The sequence below is a fragment of the Peromyscus californicus genome, unplaced genomic scaffold (assembly GCF_007827085.1).
Source record: "Peromyscus californicus insignis strain IS unplaced genomic scaffold, ASM782708v3 Scaffold_17__1_contigs__length_78620276, whole genome shotgun sequence".
In the NCBI taxonomy this organism is placed as follows: Eukaryota; Metazoa; Chordata; class Mammalia; order Rodentia; family Cricetidae; genus Peromyscus; species Peromyscus californicus.
In genome coordinates this window covers 26398769-26414158 of record NW_026294469.1, presented here as the reverse complement: position 1 = coordinate 26414158, position 15390 = coordinate 26398769, and the positions used below count along the sequence as shown (strand labels likewise).

Here is a 15390-nt window from a genome sequence, read left to right as displayed (position 1 = left end):
TAGCACACATCTTTGGGGGAGGGGGATAAAAGCAGGTGGATCTCTTGAGAATTCCAGGCCAACCTGATCTATATAGTGAGAACCTGCCGAAAAGGAAAATAACATGAACATGAGGGGCTGGGAAGATGGCTCAGCAGTTAAGAACATTGGCTGCTCTTCCAGAGGGCCTGGGTTCAATCCCAGCACCCACATGGCAGCTTATAACTCCAATTCCAGGGCATCTCACACAGACATACATGTAGGCCAAACACCAATCAATGCTCATAAAATAAAAATAAATAAATTATTGCCAGGCAGTGGTGGCACACACCTTTAGTCCTAGCACTTGAGGAGGCAGAAGCAGGCAGATCTCCAAGTTGGAGGCCAGCCTGATCTCCAGAGCAAGTTCCAGGACAGTCAGGGCTACACAGAGAAATCCTGTCTCAAGAAAAAAAAAAAAAATGAACACAAGGTGAAGTTAAGAGTTTCAGAGGAGGGCTGGAGAGATGGCTCAGTGGTTAAGAGCACTGGCTGTTCTTCCAGAGGACCTGGGTTCAATTCCCAGCAACCACTTGCCAGCTTACAACTGTCTGTAACTCCAGTTCCAGGGAACCCCACACCCATGGCAAGACATCAATACACATAAAATAAATTTTGCCGGAATCCCAGCACTCGGGAGGCAGAGCCTGGCTGATCTCTGTGAGTTCAAGTTTGGACAGGCTCCAAAGCTACACAGAGAAACCAAAAAAAAAAAAAAAAGCTTAAAAGGACAGAAATAACCTATCTGCAGAGTGATTAGAGGATTAGAGTACTTGTAGAAACAGTATTAAATTGGCAGCCAACCCTCAGATCTTGCTTTTATTGATTCTGGGTATCCATATGAATCATGTCTCTGACCTTTTTCCTAATTAGAACTGTGGCCTACAACCATAGGACCAAGGCATCATTTGCCTAAAAGCCATTCTAGGGACTGTTGAACAGTCCATTTTCTACTTCTTTTTTTTTTTTTTTTTTTTTTTTTGTTATTTTTCGAGACAGGGTTTCTCTGTGTAGCTTTGCGCCTTTCCTGGATCTCGCTCTGTAGACCAGGCTGGCCTCGAACTCACAGAGATCCGCCTGGCTCTGCCTCCCCAGTGCTGGATTAAAGGCATGCGCCACACCGCCCGGCCCATTTTCTACTTCTTAAGCACTACTGGCAAAGCTGGATTCCTCAAACTCTTTCCCACAGCTGGGGCTTTAGCTTAGTGGTGGAGTGTGTGTCTAGTATGCAATGCCAGCAAAACAAAATGCCCTTTCCTATCAGGATGAATGAAGATGATCAAAGTCAGTAACAGCTGAGTCACATCCTAACTTCCCCTCGATCTGGTGAAACCACAGTTGGGCTCAGTATTCAGCCAGAAAAAGTGGAGACCCTAAATGAACACCAGACCAAAGTGCTGGCCAAGAACAGAAAGGAGACATAGTAGGCCCCCTGGGCCTTAGCAAACTTCTCAGGGTGAAGGACACCAAAACCTTTTGGACCAGGATAAACCAGTTTTACCCTCAAGGAATCCCCATCTCACCCCCACATCAGTCCCTTACTTGAGGAGGACTTGAGTTGAATTTAGCACTAGTGCTCCCCTAAGGGCAGAAACTCATAAAAGGCTTTTGTTTCCACAAGTGATTTTTATTAATACAGTTTCACTAAGAGCTTGATCCTATGTAGCCTTGACATTAGTCTAGCAGCCAATCAGGATGATCTTAGTCCCCAGAGAATCTCTACTTTCAGACTAGGACCCCAAATAAAACTAAGTCTGGCCATTCAACTGGACATCTCTCTCACCCATCAGAGACTCATTTTTCCCTTCTCATTTGGAAACTGGCCTAGTAAACATCCTTAACTGTCTAGGAACCTAGAATCAATGCATGAAACACAGAGAAAACTATTTTATTGAATGAAAAAAAGAGGGAAGGAGGACATGCCTGCTCCTAGGTATGGTGGAAGAGATTTATTATAGATATGAGGGAGAGCATAGCCAGAGGTATCTGGAAGGGTCCAGACTGAACATGAGACTGGGCCACATGAGAAGGGTGGGGAAGAGGGGGAAGAGGGACAGAGGGTAACCTGAAGCAGCAGCCAAGAGGCCAAAAGGAGCACATAACCAAAATGGCTGGTTTGTATAGGAATCAGAGAAGCTGGGAGAAGAAAAAGCCCAGCCTAGGCTCTGGGCTACAGTTTAGGGTAGGGGGTTGGGTATGCCAGCCAGGAGGACACTGTAGCAGGTAGGGACTAAAGTGTACTGGGAGAACCTGGCAACCGGCCTCAGCTCTGATATGTTAATAGGTACCTCAGTTGAGACCTAACATTCATACAACGACTGGAACTATCTTCTTCAAGGGGCCCTCAAGACAGAGTGTCCAACACAGAAAAGAAGACAGCAGGTTTAACTGATTTTAATGGAACATGTTGGGCATGGGGGCATGCCATTAATCTTAGCACTTGGGAGGCAGATCTATAAACAAATAGTTATACAATAAAGATTTATAAACATTCACAAACAAAAACAGTTTGCCACCTTTCTAGGAACTGTAGAAACAAACAACCACAGAACAGCCGTGTAGTGACAGTTGGAACTGGATTAGTACTTTGGTCTTTTCACTTCAACCCTGAAATCAAAGGAGAAGTAGATCAGCAAAGGACCAGACACTAAACAGTTCTCCCCAGGCCCAAAGAGAAAAGGCAATGCTGCTCACCCATCGGCTTCCATCTTCTTCCTCTTCTCAATGATCTGTACAAGAACAGTAGTAGTTTATATGCATGCTGCTAGTCTAAATCTAAGTCCACCTAAAGCCCAAAGGTGACCTCTCTCAATTTCCATGGCTGCCCCACCCTGCCTGTTCCTGAATCTGTTAGTAAGTGTCTCTTCTCAACTGAAACCCTGCCACCTAAGAAAGAGTCCACTAACCGCACTTATTTTCTTCCACTGGCGATCAAGCTCTGCCTTGTCATTGGTTTCTTTGAAGCGTCTGGTTTTCCGTCCTTCAGACATCTTGATACCATACTGGAATGCAGCCCTGAAAAGGATCATTGTGGGAAGAAGGCATTAGAGGTCTCACAGCAGTAGCAAGATTTTTTTAAAGGGCTCTGTGGGCAAAGTACCTATCTGGAAACACCGCAGTTAGACTACTGCCTCTAACCCAACATGGGCTAGTCCACCAAACGCCACATCCTCATTCTCTGCCCATATTTACTCACTTGGGCAAAGCCTCCTTGTTGTTCATATATTCGCTATATTCCTCCTGAGTATCAAAGTCCCAGCGGCCTAAGGGACCCTTCTTGTTACCCTGTGGTAGAGCAGATGGGAAGGAAGCACTATCGGTGGAAAAGGAATTTTCTCTGAACAAAACCAGATGCCCACAATCTACAATAATCCACCAGTAATAAATCTTACCCTAATAAATAACGTTTCCTATGTACTTACATTATACACATTACTCTGAACACTAATTCTTACAAATTACACCTTAATTTTTACAAAAATTCTAAAGTGAGAATTATATTTCTATTTTTTATGATGTAGAAACAAAGGCAGTTGTAAACAGGGAAAGAATATGGCAAGGTCACAAAACTAGCAAATGGCAAAGACAAAACAAAACAAGGCTCCAAGATTAAACCATGTTCTTGGGTATGTGGCTCAGCAGTAGAGCACTTGCCCAGCATGTGTGAAACCCTAAGTTGGATCCCAAGGACAACAGAAAACAAGTTTCTCTTAGTCCAGGATGTACTCAGTAATACAGTACTTGCCTAGCATGCAAAGGTTCCTGGGTTCAATCTCCAGCAGTGAAAAATAAATAAAAATTTATTTTATCTGAGCATGGTAGTGCACACCCGTCATTTATAATCTCAGCACTAGAGACATGGAGGCAGGAGGATCAAGAGTTTAAAGTCATCCTCAGCTACACATCCAGCCTGGGCTACAAGATCCTGTCTCAAAAACAAACAAACAAAAACAAAACAAAATAAACAGCAACAATAACAACAAAAAACATGTTCTTAACCAATCACTTCAGGAGAGAACTGACTCCTGCAAGTTGTCCTCTGACCTCCACATTCATGCCATGGAACATATTAAATAAATAAAAAATAAAACATTACTGATCAAAGGTCCCCAACATCCTTAAACACCCTTTAACGTCATACCTGGTCCATTTTGCTATAATCTACTTCTTCATCACTATCGACAGCCATGTCATCCATCCTAAAGAGAAACAGAAGTTAGATGCTTCAGATCCATAGTACTGTAGTTTATTCAGAAACCCACCTGATAAGCATCTCAGAACTAAATAGAAGAATTCACCCAAATAAAAAATTATTTAGTTACCAACAGGTCAAATTTAAATCTCATAATCACCCCAACCTCCCTGACTTAGGCCTCACTTACGTGGCTGGATAGCATTCTGCATAACTATTGGACATGCCAAAGAAATCACCCAGCTGCTTCTTGTCTTCAGGCTTCTTCAACATAAATGCTATGTTAAAAAAAATTCCATCACTTGCAGAAAAGATTAGGTAGAGGTAACAGAGGTTAGAGGTGTCAAGATGAACATTTCAGAAACCAGCTGTAAACTTGAATTGGTTCTCTAGTTGATACAAAGCATGATTTCATCCCAGCCAACACACAGCATAAAACAAAGAGAGCCAGGCGGTGGTGGCGCACATCTTTAATCCCAGCACTTGGGAGGCAGAGCCAGTTGGATCTCTGTGAGTTCAAGGCTAGCCTGGTCTACAAAGCGAGATCCAGGACAGGCACCAAAGCTACACAGAGAAACCCTGTCTCGAAAAAAAACAAAAAAAAAAAGAAAGAAAAGGAAGGGAGGGAGGGAGTGAGGGAGGGAGGGAGGGAGGGAGGGAGGGAGGAAGGAAGGAAGGAAAGAAGGAAGGAAGGAAGGAAGAAAGGAAGAAAGAAAGAAAGAAAGAAAGAAAGAAAGAAAGAAAGAAAGAAAGAAAGAAAGAAAGAAAGGAAGGAAGGAAGAAAGAAAGAAAGAAAGAAAGAACGAGCAAAGCCAGAGAAACAACTGGAGTTGGAAAAGAAAATGTCTCCTACAACCCAGGAACAGCCCATGCCTTAATCTCAACACTCAAAAGACAGAGGTGCCGTCTCAATATAAATAAGGAAAAATAATTAAAATTCAGGAAGAAATACAATAAAAGGATATGATTCAGTGCCTTCCCAACCAGCAGACCCAGCAAATTTTTCATTGATGGACTTGATCAACTCTTTGGCAGATCCAGGTCCTGGAAGAAAAGACAACTCTGTTTGGACTTGAACTGATGTTTTTACAACCTCCTCCCACTAACCTGATTCCAGCTTTAAAAATGTTTTATGGAGCTCACAAGACAGTTAACAGGTAAGAACCCTTGCTGCCAAGCCCAACAACCTGTGGGCCAGGCAGGAAAACTGTAGCTACAGGAACCAACAGGGTGGAAGGAGAGCGCCAACTCTTAAAATTGACTTTAGACCTCCACAGGTATGCCCTAGCACACCCAAGTCCAAATAACATACAAACACACACACACACACACACACACACACACACACACACACACACACACACACACCCCAAATAAATAAATATGGTAGTTTTTTGTTTTTTGGTTTTTTTTTTAAGTTTTTGTTTGCACTTGAGACAGTCTCACTATGTAGCCCAGGCTGACCTAGAACTCTGGAGTTTAGGCTAGCCTTGAACTCCTGATTTCACCTCAGCCTCCAGAATGCTGAGATTATAGGCTGAGTACAACCACATCTTGCTAATTAAAACATTTTTAAGGCAAAGGAACCCTTTTATCTATCAAAATTTTAACCAAACTCCAACTAATGAGCTACTCTGGCAAACAATAAGATCTCTAGAACACTGTATATTCAACCTCAGCCTCACCTCAAAAACCTCATGTGCCCCCCTAGTCCATAAATTAAGAGATGGTTCTTATGAGAGCCCCAAACTAGGCAGTCCCCCAAATGCCACCTTCATCAGCTTAGAGCAGCAGGGTTCTGTAAGGAGAGTAGGACAGCTAGCGCAACGCACGATGCCACTGGTACAACCCACCTTTGTCAACATCCATGGGCTAGAAACAGAAACAGAAGTGAGGATCATTATGAGGAATTTCCACTCATCTCTCCCTCGAATCTGAATCAATTCCCTAATCCACTTCTGTCCCATTTCCATGATGGTTCCCACCCTAGGTTAGTTATTGCTGTGAAGCCACAAGGCTGCTGAGGAGGAAAAGGGTCCTGCACCTGGCGAGAATGCATTTCTAGGGGCAGTTTTCACAGCCTGATACCAAGGGCCCACATCTCACCTCATCATCCACTTTTGGCTTCTCAAAGTAGCTGTGCCTTTTCTTTTCTTCCTCTCGCTCCCGCTCCCTGTCTCGCTCCCGGTCTCGCTCCCGCTCCCGGTCTCGCTCTCGCTCCCGGTCTCTGTCCCGTTCCCGATCACGTTCGCGTTCCCGGTATCTCTCCCGCTCCTTGTCCCGAGGTGTCTTGGTTGTGGAGGGGACATAATCCCCAATGTCTTCAAAAATGCTGGGGAAAACAAGTATCACTAGTTCCTAAAACTGGACATACTCATGCCGGCCGTTTCTCCAGAAGGGCTAAAGACAAGAAACACACAAACTCTCTTGCTCACAGATGCATGGGACTGGGATACATACTTCATGTCTGCCTCAGGAGGTTTCTTTTCTTCCAGTTTTCCTGCAATGGAAAGAGCTTGTCTCAGTACCTTTCTAATTTTTAAAAATTTTATATATTTAAAAAAAAGGTGAGCCATGGTGGCACACAACTTTAACCCCAGCACTCAGGAGGCATAGACAGGCAAGCTCTGAGTTCAAGGTCAGCCTGGTCTACACATGGAGTTCCAGGGTACTCAGGACTACATAGAGACCCTGTCTTTAAAAAATGAATAAAAAATTTTATGCATATGGGTGTTTTGCCTATATGAATGTCTGTGCACCACATACGTGCCTAGTACACTCAGAGGCCATAAGAGGGTGCTGGATCCCCTAGATCTGAGTTCCAGATGGTTTGAGCAACTCTAAGAGTGTTGGGAATCAAGCCTAGATGTTCTTTACAAGTTCTGGATGCTCTTCAGTGGCCCCAGTGCCTTTTTAACCATCTGCTGTAAGAATGGACAAAACTTCCCACTCTCCTTGGCAATTCAAAGCCAACCAGTGGGCTCTGAGTGGGTCAAGCAAAATTTGGACACACTCATCTGCCCCAGTGTTCCATTTCATCATTTTCCTTTGTTGTCTAGAAGTCATCCAATGTCTACAAGACAGAGGCTTCAAGAGAGCTTGGTTTCACCACCAAATGCCCCCCCAAGAGTAAGGTTTCCTTCCCTTCCCATCAGGTACCTTTATCCTTCTTCTTGAGCTTCTTGTTTCGGGTACCCTGCCTCAGGTATGACAAAATCTGGGTGAGCTTGCTGATAACGATGTCATTTGTAGTCAGTGTAGTCTGGGCCTGGAAAACCCAAGGAGCAAGAATAATATCCCTCTTAGCAGGGCTCACACCACCTATTATCAATTCACTTAAATTCAAGGACAAGTTACACAGTTGTTAGCTAGGAAGATGACGTGTAAGAGGGCAGCAACGAAGGGACACACCAAACAGATGAAAGGGTGTGGAAAAAGGCCCTGATCAAAAAGTGCAAATAACACATTCAAGAAACCTAGGAGACCCAGAGAACAAATAGGGAGGCATGTTGGAAAAGGCTACAAAGTCCAACTGTTGCAGGGGCTCACAGACTTTTTACTCTGAACCCTAAAAACAAGAAACCACAGAAAACTTCTACATAGTGGTGAAACAAAAATTTGCACTTATAAAATATCACCTTAGTCATGTGTAAAATGCATTAATGGAATCTAGAGCAGAGAGATTCAGGTAATAGATGTTAAAAGAGTGCAGGGTTTCTTTGGTGGAATTTCTAAAATTATGGTAGTGGTTATACAATTTGGTGAATATGATAAAACTATTTGAAGTAGAAACTAAAAGGGTAGATTACATGGCATGTGAATTACATCTCAATTTAAAAAAAATACACTGGACGGAGTGGGAAAAATAACCAATCTTTTAATAGCTCCAGTAAGAAATTGTGGTTTAGACAAGAATACTGCTGGTGGAGAGGGATGGATTCAACTGAGACTGAGATTTTTTTAAAAAAAGAACAGAACATGAGGATACTGTAGATGAGGAACAGGACAAGGGCAAGGCAGATTTGAAGATTGTATGACAGGTTCTTAGAACTTGACTACTCACCTCCATGGTGGGGCAATCAGCCTTGCTGCGGATAAGAGTGGTGGGGATATCCGTGTCTGCATACTCATCATCCAGGTCTACCACATAGGCCATCCGGCCTGGTAAGAACAGCTCATTTCGCTCATATGATTTACTCTTGAAAAGCATTCGATACACATTTCGGCCTACACAACAGGAAAGATTAACAAACAGCCAATGAAAAACTTATATTGTTACAGTAGTCATTTACTGATTACCTCCTCTGTACTGGGCACCAGGCCATGTGCTATTTGTGCTCTGCTACACCAAATCTTCAAATAACTCTATGCTGTGAGAGATGGGCATTAATACTTTTTACCGATTAAAAACACTAAAGCTTCCAGACAGTGGTGGCGCAGACCTTTGAGCACTTAGGAGGAGAGGCAGGAGAGGCAGCCAGTATGGTCTACAGGGCTAGTTCCAGGCCAGCCAGGGCTACACAAAGAAACCCAGTCTCAAAAAACAAATTAAATAAATAAATAAAAATCCACCTATCTCTAGGCCCCCAGCACTGAGATTACAGGAGTGTGCCACCATATTCAGCTCCTACACACGTGTTCTGGTATCAATGCAGGTCCTCCTGCTTGTACATGCAAAAAAACAATAAATTATCTTTCGAGTCCTCCATACTACTTTCTTTTTTGCTATTTTACGTTCAGCTTTTAAAAAATTAATTGGCTTTATTTATTCTTTCACTTATTATTTATTTCAGATGGGAGTCTCATGCAGCCAAGAGTAACCCAATTCTTGATTATCCTCCCAAATGCTGAGGTATGCACCACCATACTATCAGCTAGTTTGGGCTTTTTGAAGCAGGGTCTTGCTATGTACCCAATGCTGGCCTTCAACTGGCAATCTTCCTGCCTCAGCCACGTGAGTTCCAGGACTATAAGCATGCAGCATCACCCCCAACCCATCCTACCTTCTTTGATGCATACATACTAAAGACCTGGAAAGGCTTCCGGTCTAACTAAGGAGACATAAACGACATGGAAAATAATCCATGTCTGAGTTCTATAAGACTATTTTATAGGAGAAATCTGGTTTAGGGGCAAAAAGAAGAAAGTATATCCTAGTGTTACCATATTCCTTCCAATCCACCTAAAATGCAGTCACTACTATAGAAACTACTCACCAAGTCGTGTTTTAAATTCAATTTTGTTTTCGGGATCCTCATCTTTCCTGAAAACAAAAGAAGAAAACAACGTTGGGGGGGGGGGGACGCTAAAATGTGTCCCACCTTAGGTGTCCTCTTCTAAACTTTCAAGCCCTCACTGCTATTTACTCACTTGGTTTCCTTTTGGGGCTTTTCCATGAGTTCCTCTTCCTCTTTCTCTTTGCTGGCAATCTCAGCGCGTACCTAATGAAGTACAGGAGTGTACAAAGAAGGAAGTGAGGGATCTGGGCCCTTAATCACACCAGGGAATCAGGGAACACGTCCCCAAGGAATTCGTACTAACAGAAAGATGAGCAGCCACTAGTTCTACCGACGGGCCACCTTTAATTCGACTGCCAACTTAATGGTCTAGACCACCATGTCTTTCACCTCACAAAGGTCCAAACATGAGCATTCAACACAAGTAGTTCTCTCCACTCTTTAAATACAACTCACCTTTTGAAGCAAAGCAAAATCCAACCCTTTCACCAAATGGGTGTGTTCCATATCACCACCCAAGAATTTGGACTCCTGAATCAACTGTCTTCTCTTCTCTGCAGCTGATTTGTCCCTGAATAAAAGAATGAAAGAGCCTTACTGAAATAGTCTTTTTGAATGACAAATTCCTTCTGAAATGTCTGGAGTATGCTCCAGAGTAGGTTAAACTGTAAGAAACATTTATAGTGTGACTATGTCTCTGACAGGATGAAAACAGGCCTTAGGATCCCTGCAGTACTCACGCCTCAGCAGTGGGGCCCACAGCCCGATAGTTGGCTGTGGTACTAATCAGTTCAGTCTCTTCATAATCTTTGTTCACACCATCTCTCCGTTCCTTGGCACGGTCCCGGTATTTCTCTGCAAGTTCTCTCTCCCTCTCAATTTCTTGTTGGCGTAGCTTGGCATAATAACTGTGACCAGAGAAAGAGAGCATGTAAGGTTTACCAGCTCCTATCTCCAGGTCAACACAAGTGTTCCTGTTTTCCTATAACTTCAAGTAGCTCTCAATGGTGAAAACCAGGCTTGTCTTTATAGAACTCCCAGTCACCTCCTGATGGTCCTCAACATCAGAAATTCAGTTTCTTTCAACTCCGATTTGTTTTGACTGCTACCCCCTGCCCTTTCATAAACATATTTTCACAGTAGGAAACTCCATCTGTTACTGTAGAAGTCCTCGACTCCTTTCCTCACCAACAGTACCCACCTTACAAAGCAATCATCTTCTACCATCCCTTTACCTTTTCTTTTTCCTCCTTCGTGCAGCTGGGTCTTCATCCTCATTGTACTCTCTTGGCATCCTAGAAGACACAAGAAACTCACTCATAGTAAAGTAATGCTCCAGCCCCCAAAACCCACAAGGCCTGAAGGATATATCAGAGGTTGAAAGAATAGGGTAAGTTCAAGACCAGCCTAGAATACATGGTAAATTCCAGTCAAGCCTAAACAATGTCTCAAAAAGAGAGAGAGAGAGAGAGAGAGAGAGAGAGAGAGAGAGAGAGAGAGAGAGAGAGAGAGAGAAAAACAGCCAGTAGAGATGGCACACACCTTTGAGCTCAGCACTCAGGAGACAGAGGAAAGCAGATCTCTATGAATTCAAGGCCAACCTTGGCTACACAGTGAATTTTAGGCTAGCCATGGCTACATAGTCAGGCCATTCTTAGTAAAAGAGAAAAAGGAAAGGAAAAACAACACAACACAAAAACCAGTATTGATCAGGAAATCATATTATCAATATCTATATCTCTCCAACTTTAAAAAGCATCATCAACATCTAATTGACAGTAACATTAAGACATCACCTAAAAAACCTTCTGTAGAGCATGAGTCTACAAGGTAACAACAGGCCCAGAAATCTGACCATTTGTACCAACAGTGACTCTATTACAAGTATTCATAAGGGAACAATAAGAATCCAGAGCATCTCAGTCATCACTGAAACTTCAGTCTTTATGACAAGAAAAAAAAAAATCAGAAACAGAGGCTTTAAAAGAGGACTGGCTTTCAAAAACCTACCAAATTCTAGTTCCACAGAAATGGACAGACAGGAAGGAGGAAGGCTACTTACTCATGGTGACGTGATTTTGAAGGTGGTGCAGAAGTAGGTGCAGCCCTTGGGGTCATGAGAAGTTTCCTGAAGTCTTCATTGGTAAGTTTTGATCTATAAAGAAATTGCGAAGATTTTTTAAATTAGAAGCCAATATGAAATAGAAAAGAGACCTGTAAACACATGGTTAACTTTACTAAAACAAGGGAAATGCAAATGAAAGCAGACAGGTCACTTTCAACACGTTACTGTTAACTACTAGAAGCGTGAATTTTTGTTTGTTTTTTTTTTGTTTTTGTTTTGTGAGACACAGTTTCTTTGTGTAGCCCTGGCTGTCCTGGAATTCACTCTGTAGACCAGTCTGGCCTCATGTTAAGTACTAGAAGTTTAAATTTTTGGGTTTTTTGTGTTGTTTGTTTGTTTATTTAATTTATTTTTCTTTCATCAGCTTGATACAGTATAAATTCTTATCCTAATAGTGAAATGTTTCACTAAAGCTTGCCCAGTGATTGGGTAAAACCAAAACTTATTATAAGCCACAGTCATCCTAGGGTCCCCCCTGCTAGGTAGCCTCTCTGGATCTGTGGGTTGCAGTCTGATTGTACTTTGCTTTATATCTAGTATCCACTTATGAGTGAGTACATACTATGTTTGTCCGAGTCTGGGATACTTCACTCAGGAAAATATTTTCTAGTTCCATCCATTTGCCTGCACATTTCATGCTGTCATTGTTTTTCTCTGCTGAGTAGTACTCCATTGTGTATATGTACCACATTCTCTTAATCCATTCTTCAGTTGACGGGCATCTAGGTTGTTTCCAGGTTCTGGCTATTATGAATAATGCTGCTATGAACATAGTTGAGCATGTATCTTTGTGGTATGATTGAGCATTCCTTGGGTATATGCCCAAGAGTGATATGGCTGGGTCTTGAGGTAGATCGATTCCCAATTTTCTGAGAAACCGCCATACTGATTTCCACAGTGGTTGTACAAGTTTGCACTCCCACCAACAGTGGAAGAGTGTTCCCTTTGCTCCGCATCCTCTCCAACATAGACTGTCATTAGTGTTTTTGATCATAGCCATTCTGACAGGTGTAAGGTGGTATCTCAGAGTCGTTTTGATTTGCATTTCCCTGATGACTAAGGATGTTGAGCAATTCCTTAAATGTCTTTCAGCCATTTGAGATTCTTCTTTCGAGATTTCTCTGTTTAACTCTATAGCTCATTTTTTAATTGGATTGTTCAGTATTTTGATGTCTAGTTTCTTGAGTTCTTTATATACTTTGAAGATCAGTTTTTTGAGACAGAGTTTCTCTGTGTTGCTCTGGCTGTCCTGAAATTCACTCTGTAGACCACCCTGACCTCAAACTTAGATTTGCCCGCCTCTGCCTCCCAAGTGCTGGGATTAAAGGTGTGTGTGACCACCATCCAGCTTAGAAGTTTTATCGACTCAAATGTGAGTGAAATTTTGGAACACGGATACTCTCATACAGTTGCAAGAATGCTGGAATGGGAGCTTAATTCTTTACTAAAACTGGGAATACAATAAAGGACGAGGCTTAGTCAAAAATGGGACTTGCTGGTCATGGTGACAAATGCTGGAAACAATGAGGCAAAAGGATCGCTAATTTGAAGCAAACATGAGCTATACCTAAAGGGCCAGGGCCTAGCTCATGTATAAGGTCCTAGATTCAATCCCCAGCATTACAAAAAAAAAAGAAAGAAAGAAAAATGGGATTCTTGGATTACAGTGTGAGAGCACACACCTATAATCCCAGTACTTGAGAGGCTGAGACAAGAGGATGATTAGATTGAAGTCTGTCTCAAATAAATAAGTAAAAAATTTTTTAAAAAGTAAGATACAGTAGTTCATGCCTACAATCTCAGCACTCAGGAGACTTGAGGGAGGAAGAATGCCAAGCGTTCCATGCCAGCCTGGGATAAAGTGTGAATCTATCTCCAAAAGAAAAGAGGGCTGGGGAGAGAGCTGGGTGAGTGCAGTGCCTGCCTTACAAGCCCAACAACCTAAGTTCAGGTCTCCAGAACCCACGTAAGAGCTGCGCACAGCAGTACAAGTGTCTGCAGTATTAGCCCGACCCTTATCAGGGGACAGGAGAATCATCAGAAACTTGCAGAACTAGCAATCTTGCTGCCAGCAGGGAACAAAAGACACCCTATCTCGAAACAAGGTGGAAGACGAACACCTACACCCATAGTTACCCTCTGATCTTCACATGTGCACCCACTCACACACTCAAAGTAATAATAAATACGAAAGTGGTTGAGATTGTGAAGTTACAAAAGACAATTTTACTCTCATTTCCGATGCTTAATTTTCACCAGGAAAAATTTCTATATATGTAATAAAGCAACACAAACACTAGACTTTTCCCTGCCATAATTTCTCTTCTAATAATCTTACGTAGTGTTCCTGATTCACAAAGTTCAGGGATAAAGGGCTAAATGGTCCAAAATTTTTACAGTTCATAATCACAACTTTACTAAAAAACAGACACCCAAAGCAATCATTCTGTGTAAGTTACAAAATTAAGCATAACTACACTATCTTGGTAAGGTAAGTGAACTTAGGATAAAGCTTTCTGTGGGAAAATAAATTTAGCATGTGCATAGATTAGCGTTTTCCTCTCAATAAGCCACCTTCTACAAACTTTTTGAGCATTCTTGCCAACAAAATATTCAGAATTCTTTCACTATCCCTACATCCCTCTTGCTCATTGCTCAACTTATTCCATGGTTCAAGGACAAAATACTCACTGGTGGAAGGAATGAGGATCGTCCACATCGTGGCCATCTGGGGCTAAAGGGTTAGAGAAGGGCTCACCTTAAATTAAAAAAAAGAAAAGTTGACATTAATCACTCGTTTTTGTTTTGGGAGACAGGGTTTCTCTGTGTAGCAGTCCTGCTGTCCTGGAACTCGCCTTGTAGTCTGGCCTCGAACTCACTGGGAGGATCCACAGCCCGGCTTCATTAATCCCTCGATTAATGTGTGAGTTCCGTGCAGAAACTGGCAATTATAAAAATGAGCAAAAGACAGGACAAGAAGAGGTGCAGCGGTTATGCAGTAAGCGGTTACGATGAAATGGGAGGGCTTCAAGAAGCTATGCGACCAGAAGCTGGGGGCGGTGACTGACACCTGTACACCCAGCACAAGGGAGACCTGGGGCAGCAAGACCGCCAAGAGCTCAAGGCCAATCTGGGCTACACAATCAAGACTATCTCAAAAAGGAACCGGCCAAAGTGCCGCTTGTGGTGGCCCACGCCCGTCACCCCAGCACTTGAGCAGTGGAGACAGAAGGATCAAGAGTTCGAAACCCATCCAGGTTCGAGCTTTCCGTCTCACTTGGGGAAAGAAAAAGTTATAAAGATGGGTTTTCCCAAACGAAGTGGAGAATTAACAGAAAAAAAATTTACTGCATGAAAGAGCCCAGCAGCCGGTGACCCCAGCTAGTCGGGATTCGGAGGTTTGCCTGACAGCGAAGCGAGCCCCTCCCCTCCCATTGTCAAATAAACACACCAAGTCCCCGAAAGAGAGGCACAGCTATGGTTCACTAAGGAGGGAGGAGGGAGGTGGGACTGCCTCACAAATTCAAAACGCCGCTCCTCGACTGCGGAACGAAACTCGGGGGGCAGCTCGGCCGGGCCTCTCCCGAAGACCAAGGGTTGGCGCGGCCCCAACCGTACACAACACCTGGCAGAAACCTCCAGTCCGACGGGCAAAGGAAGAGTGGTGGACTTACTGTCTCGTTCTGGCATTTTGGCCGCGGTCTCTCAAGGCCGGCAATCGTGAAGTCTCCTCCACAAAACAACAGCGCCCAGCTTTCTCCCACAGTGCACCGCGAACACTTGCCACCAGTGCTTTGCGTTCCGGGCCTTCCGGCTTC

The 15390-nt window shown here is 43.2% G+C and overlaps 1 protein-coding gene across 1 annotated transcript; it reads right to left on the bottom strand.

The window, feature by feature from the left end:
- Positions 1–2396: 2396 nt before the first annotated feature.
- Ik (IK cytokine) lies at positions 2397–15384 on the bottom strand. The gene is made up of 20 exons (XM_052741935.1): positions 15247–15384; positions 14264–14330; positions 11510–11602; positions 10683–10742; positions 10188–10355; positions 9904–10018; positions 9581–9651; positions 9427–9473; positions 8274–8437; positions 7370–7478; positions 6671–6710; positions 6317–6542; positions 6064–6082; positions 5176–5254; positions 4401–4481; positions 4160–4217; positions 3215–3303; positions 2925–3033; positions 2713–2747; positions 2397–2625 (listed from the first exon to the last, which is right to left on the bottom strand). Exons 1-20 carry the CDS (start codon positions 15260–15262, stop codon positions 2598–2600), a joined length of 1674 nt encoding a protein of 557 aa, XP_052597895.1. The 5' UTR covers positions 15263–15384; the 3' UTR covers positions 2397–2597.
- Positions 15385–15390: the final 6 nt, after the last annotated feature.

Coding starts and splice junctions, on each gene's coding strand:
- Ik (XM_052741935.1), bottom strand. Junction 9,652..9,903: donor ATTTTGCTTTGCTTCAAAAG/GTGAGTTGTATT, acceptor GTACTTCATTAG/GTACGCGCTGAGATTGCCAG. Junction 9,474..9,580: donor AAGCCCCAAAAGGAAACCAA/GTGAGTAAATAG, acceptor TTTTGTTTTCAG/GAAAGATGAGGATCCCGAAA.